This window comes from Monopterus albus, unplaced genomic scaffold (assembly GCF_001952655.1).
Source record: "Monopterus albus unplaced genomic scaffold, M_albus_1.0 scaffold497.1, whole genome shotgun sequence".
Taxonomy (NCBI): domain Eukaryota; kingdom Metazoa; phylum Chordata; class Actinopteri; order Synbranchiformes; family Synbranchidae; genus Monopterus; species Monopterus albus.
This window is the reverse complement of record NW_018128377.1, coordinates 189956-196397: the sequence shown is the minus strand read 5'-3', so window position 1 is coordinate 196397 and position 6442 is coordinate 189956. Positions and strand designations below refer to the sequence as shown.

At 39.8% G+C, this 6442-nt stretch overlaps 1 protein-coding gene across 1 annotated transcript in view; it reads left to right on the top strand.

The window, feature by feature from the left end:
• Window positions 1-6442, top strand: part of LOC109952794 (trace amine-associated receptor 1-like) — a gene marked incomplete at its 5' end in the record, with an annotated part of 25782 nt that overhangs the window by 2451 nt on the left and 16889 nt on the right. Inside the window, 2 exons of the mRNA XM_020588044.1 lie at window positions 911-1751; window positions 4126-4277. Coding sequence (XP_020443700.1) covers window positions 911-1751; window positions 4126-4277 — 993 coding nt within the window. The remainder of the gene's footprint in view (window positions 1-910; window positions 1752-4125; window positions 4278-6442) is intronic.

Genomic DNA, 6442 nt, shown 5'->3' with positions numbered 1-6442 from the left:
GAGCCAACAGATTAGAAGATAATATGAGTTCATATTTGTATGAACCTTGTATGAACCTTGAGTCAACAGATTAAAAGATAATATGAGTTTCACCCATGTTCAGGGCAGTCCCAGCCCGAGAAGATATATGTGAATTACTTCCTATTATCAGAGCTCTTGGGACTTGTCATCTCGTAGAGCCCAGTGCTGTAATAACTCTGCATTTAACCAGAAGAAAATAAATCTACGTAAAGCTGATTCTTGTTTCCTGAGTGTTACTTCTTGGGGCATTCAGATAAAAGAATCGGTTGTATCTAAAACTGGCCATTTAATTAGGTTCACTTACATTTTAGCAGTGTAGTTTCCACACTGACCTGACAGCAAAATGCCCCCAAAATTATATTTCAGTACAAAAAAACAACAATGAAGAACCAGGAGCATGCTTATGAATACTGTTATGGGAAAACTTTTTTTTTATTTATTCTTGGTGCACACACATGCATGTTGCCCATCACTGTGATTATGTCTCATTGGAGCTTAATTTGTATGAATTATTCATGAGATAAGGGTTAGGACATAGTAAATACAAATCCTTTAGAGTGGAACAGGCACCAATGGCATTGATCAGCACTGATGCATGATCTATCTTTTCATGGAGCTATTGTAAATTGGTATGGTAAGACATTATAAAAAACAGAACGCAAATGTCACTTCTGCTTTGAACGAATCAACTTTATAAACTAAGTATGTAGATGAAATTTCATCAATATCATTTTTCCATTTCTCTAATGTATACATGTGTAATTAGATTGCAGTACACACAAACAAACTGGAAATGAGTACAAACAGGACTGTTAATGATGTACATGTCTGCTTTAAAATAGATGTCTCTCATGCACTGGCAAACACCAATTTCATATTATGCATATTACTTAATATTTTCCTAAGTTCATTATCTTGTATAACTGTATGTGGAAACTTGCTGGTAATAATCGCCATCATTTACTTCAAACAGCTACACACTCCAACAAACGATCTCATTCTCTCTCTGGCTGTGGCTGACCTTCTTGTTGGTTTTGCAGTTTCTCCTCTTGCCATAAAATTCTCTATGAGCTCATGTCTTTATCAATATAATGTATTCTGTAAAGTACGGAGCAGCTTTGCTGTGTCACTGTGCACATCATCTATTCTGAACTTGTGTTGTATTTCTGTTGACAGATACTATGCAGTGTGTAAGCCTCTGACATATAGGACTAAGATAAGTGATCATGTTATTGTGATAATGATCCTGGTGAGCTGGGGTGTTGCTGTTGTAATTGGAATTATTTTACTAATTGCTGGATTAAATCAAAAAACATGCACTAATACGTGTTTACATTTTGTTATAGTGGCAAACATTATGGCACTTCTTCTTGCATTTTATCTCCCAATGATTGTAATGCTGTGTATCTACATGAAGATTTTCCTTGTTGCACAGAGACAGGCACGTAGCATCCAGAACACAAAGTCTGGAGCAACTGTCAGTAAGATGGAGAGAAAGGCCACCAAAACTCTGGCTATTGTTATGGGAGTTTTTCTGATATGTTGGTCCCCTTACTTTTTCTCTGTCACTGTTAAAGCCTTCAGTAAAGTTACAGTACCACCTGTTTTGCTGGAATTACTTGACTGGTTTGCACTGTCAAATTCAACGCTCAATCCATTTATTTATGCTTTCTTTTACAGCTGGTTCAGATCAGCTTTCAGAATCATCATTTCTGGAAAAATAATTCAAGGTGATGTTAGTCACTCAAAATTGTTTTGACTTGTTTGGTATGTTGAAATACTGACATAGTCTTTACACACACACACACACACAAAATGGCAGTGCATCTAAGACCTAAACCCTGCTGTTAATCTTTTTTTTTAATTACAATGTTTAGTCTCTCACCATCAGACACAGGGCTCAGGGTTTGTCACAGTGCAGCCAACAGAATTACATCACATATTCCATACCTTTTATTTTATTATGATGACCATCTAGCTTCAATGGAATCTGACCCAGATGGTGGTGGGGGGCTGGGGGCTCAAAAATATTTTCATCCAGAAAATGGGGAAACAGGAGAAAAAGATAGGAAACCACAGCCTTATATGTTTTATGAAAGTATGGGTATATATTCCTTCATCTACAGTAAATGTCACACTGAAATATTTTTGCAATATATACATATTATGTAACAGTACAATATGTAAGTTATTACTTGTCATTACACAAAATTTTCACAATTAAAAATAAAGGCAATGTTATTATCAGTATTATTTTGCACAGAGGTATTTCATTGTATGTCTACTACAATACATGCATTTTTTCCAATATATAATATGTAACAGTACAGTATGTAACTTATCACTGGCTTGTCATCACACAAAATTTATTTGTAATTTAAAAATAAATGGCAATTTTTTTGCACATTTCCATACATATGTGTACTATAATACATGCAATCATATATTCATAAAACATCAAAGCAAAATTACTTATATGATGTAAAATGTGTTCATTTTCTATGTACATGTGATCTGCTTAGGTTATGTAAAAACATCAGTTTGTTCTGTGACCTGGCCACATGCACAAACTGATGACTGTCTTGGAATGAAATTTCCTGTGTGCTGTGTTATGGACCTGAATGTATGTGTATCACTGGACACATTACTTAGCTAAACAGAATGGTCTGTGTGCAAAAGATAAAACTGAGATTTTGCAGATATCCACTCATCATGATAACAGTAAAAATAACATCTTACTGCAAGCCATTTTGTTTTTCATCTGCACATGCCCACTTCCTAAGTTGACAGTAAAACTGTTGACTTTCCATTCTACTAAAACGTGCAGTAGTAACATCTACTGGCTAATCATTTATCTGTACAAAACAGTCAGTAAAACTACTATGTACTCACTGGCCATATTGCTATCTAAAGAATAGAAATTTGTTGATAAAGTTGTTACATTCACTGATTAATCATTTGTCATCTAACAACACAGTTCTGTCACCTAATGTGTACTACTGAGAGCATGAAATGTTGCCTTTAAGGCTGGATCCCAGCTGGCTGACAGATCATATAGAGCCAACCTGAACCAAGCCATCAGAACAGCAAAATGTGCATATGGACAGAAAATCCAAAGCTACTTTCATGACTCCAAGGATTCCAGACACATGCCGGAATCCAAACAGTCACAAATTACAAGATCTCTCAACTTGCTAAAACCATTTAATAGCCATTTGGGGCAGTTTGTGGCACTGAACAACATGCGAGCAATTAAATTTGCTCTACATTACAATGATCAGGTGCAGACCAATTTCAATTAGAGATGGGCAATGAGTTTCAAATATTCAATTGTCATTAAATAATAAACCTTGGTTCACAGTGAAGCTTAAACGGCGCCGTCATGCTAAAGAGGAGGTCTACAGGAGTGCGGACAGGTCTCTGTATAACCAGGCCAGAAACACACTGACAAAGGAGATCAGAATAGCAAAGAGGAGCTACTCGGAAAGACTGAAAAATCAGTGTCGGGCCAACAAACCATCAGTGTGGAGGAGCCTATGGAGCATCACCGGGTACAAGAGACTCCCCCACCCTGTTGTGGAGAGCTATAAGCTGGCTGATGAGCTGAATGAGTTTTATTGTAGGTTTGAAAGGCAAAACTCTTCACCCCTCTCTCACCTCATCTTGCACCCACAACCAGTAGCTGCTTCCTCTTCCTTTAGGACTACCTCTCCCACCTCTCCGCTCATCAGTCCACCACCTCTGAGGATCTGTAAAAGAGATGTGTGTTGCCTTTTTAGGAAATAAAAGATCAGTAACGCACCAGGCCCTTCTTGTCTGAAAGTCTGTGCTGACCAGTTGGCTCCTATCTTCAACAGGTCACTGGAGCTTTGTGTAGTTCCCTCCTGTTTCACATGCTCCACCATCATTTCCAGTTCCCAAGAAATCTTCCATCAGGAAGACCTGTAGTCATGAAGTGTTTTGAGAGACTGGTATTGGCCCACCTGAAGGACATTATAGATCCTGGACTGGATTCCCTGCAGTTTGCTTACCGAACAAACAGGTCAGTGGATGATGCAGTCAACATGGCACTGCATTACACCCTGCAACACCTTGATTCACCAGGGACCTATGCGCAGATCTTATTTGTCAACTTCAGTTCGGCATTTAACACCATTATCCCAGACATCCTCCAGTCCAAACTTATCCAGCTCACTGTGCCTGCCCCCGCCTGTCACTACATCCTGACCAACTTTCTGATGGACAGGAAGCAGCAGGTGAGGCTGGGGAAAACCACATCCAGCACCAATACTATAAGCACAGGTTCCCCCCAGGGATATGTGCTCTACCCGCTGTTGTCCTCCCTCTATACTAATGACTAATCATGAAGTTTTCAGACAACACAACAGTCATCGGCCTTATTCAAGACCGTGATTAGTCATCCTACAGACGAGAGGTTGAACACCCTATCTCCGCTCACTATACTCAGCAGCACTGTTTCAGTCATGGAGTCCTACAAGTTCCTAGGCTCCACAATTTCTTAGGACTTGAAGTGGACAACCAACATCAGCGCCATTATTAAGGCATAGCACAGGATGAACTTCCTGCATCAGCTCAGGAAGTTCAACCTGCCTCAGGAGCTGCTGATTCAATTCTATAGGGGAATCATCAAGTCTGTTCTCTGCACCTCCATCACTGTCTGGTTTGGCTCAGCAACCAAACAGGACAGGAATAGACTCCGGCTGACAGTCAGAACTGCAGAGAAAATCATCGGTGCCAGCTTGCCCTCCATGGAGGAGCTGTACACCTTACATGTCAAAAGGAGGGCAGAGAGGATTTCTGCAGACCCCTCTCACCCTGGATACAAGCTCTTTGAACTCCTCCCCTCTGGAGACAGATTAACATACAATGGCTCTGTCACCAGAAGAAGTAAATTTGATGATTGACATGCAGGGCAAACAATGGCCCTCATCACAAAGATGAGGGAGAGGGTTTTTGAAGTTTGGTGGCATTTGTTCAGCCACAGTATAGGGTCTAAGAAAAACAGTCACAGCATGACTGGATAAACCTATATGATGATAATGCATGTGAGCTGTGCAGTTGTTTGACAAGTGTTGAAAAGGTGTCTCTGACCACAGATGCATGGACAGCTCTTAAAACTGAATCGTATGTGACAGTCACCTGCCATTATATAAGCAACTGGCAAACAAAGAGTGCTGTTCTTCAGACTAAAGCAATGCCAGAGCGGCATACTGCTGAAAACCTGTTGAATGTGCTTTCCACTACTGCAGAATACTGGGAACCTATGGGTAAAGTCACAGTATGTGTACATGATAATGCCAGCAGTATAGTGCTAGCCAACACAGAGCAGCTGGATTGGAACTCTCAGCTGTGTGTGTGTATGTGTTGGGGGGGATATCGAATAACAGTTTAGCTTGAAATTCCCATTTCTAGTATTAATTTGTACACCGTCCAACATGCTTTACACCTCATGGGTCAAAAGGAAGGCGGAGAGGATCACTGCAGACCCCTCACACCCTGGACACAATCTGTTTGAACTCCTCCCCTCTGGACGGTGTTACAGGTCACTGTGCACCAAGACAACCAGGTCTCTATTTTTAATTACTCTATTTTTTATTCCTTTTATTCCTATTATCTCATTTCAATGAGCATTCCTTTGTTTGTCTGCATTGTTTACTGCCTGTTTATACTGCTTATTCTGCATTGTTTGCACTGTTTGTTGCTTGTTAATACTGCTTATTGTTTTGACTGCACTTACAATACAGGATGCCATTTTAGTCAGATGACGTATTTATTCAGCGATCTGACATACACAGTCCACCAACAGTACCACCTGGTGGGCGGATATGATCACTGAACATATTATCAGTACATCTCCCTTTTTTTCAATTTTTAACAGTGTCAAGTAATTATGATTTCTCAACTATAAATTCTTAACAGGGTATTGTCTCTGAAATAACTTTAGCTCAACCATTTCAAACATATAACCAAGCTATTCTGGTGCAATAACAACATTTGGCACATTATAACCAAGTTTAAACAACCTGTACCTTCCTCTCCTTGTCAAATGTATATATATATATTTTCTATTTAATGAGGTAATGGCATATACCAACTCAATCAACATTCCTCGATCAGTCTCTTATGTCTCATAATGTTTCTGCGTGGTCTGTCTTGTCCTATTCGAGTAGGTGTTACATTGTAAGAGTCACGTGAGGTATGCGCCATGCCACCAGCAGAACCAGCTGTGGAACTGGGCCGTTTTGCCTTTGGGCTGGTGTCTTTTCCTAGTCCATCATTGCTGCCGTTTCCCACTTCTTTAAAAGTAGTGTTTGGTACTTTGAGTAGATGACAATGATTTCTTCTCAGCGTGCTCCTATACTCGGTAATGACTTAATAGGACCTTGGTGTCGTCTCTTTG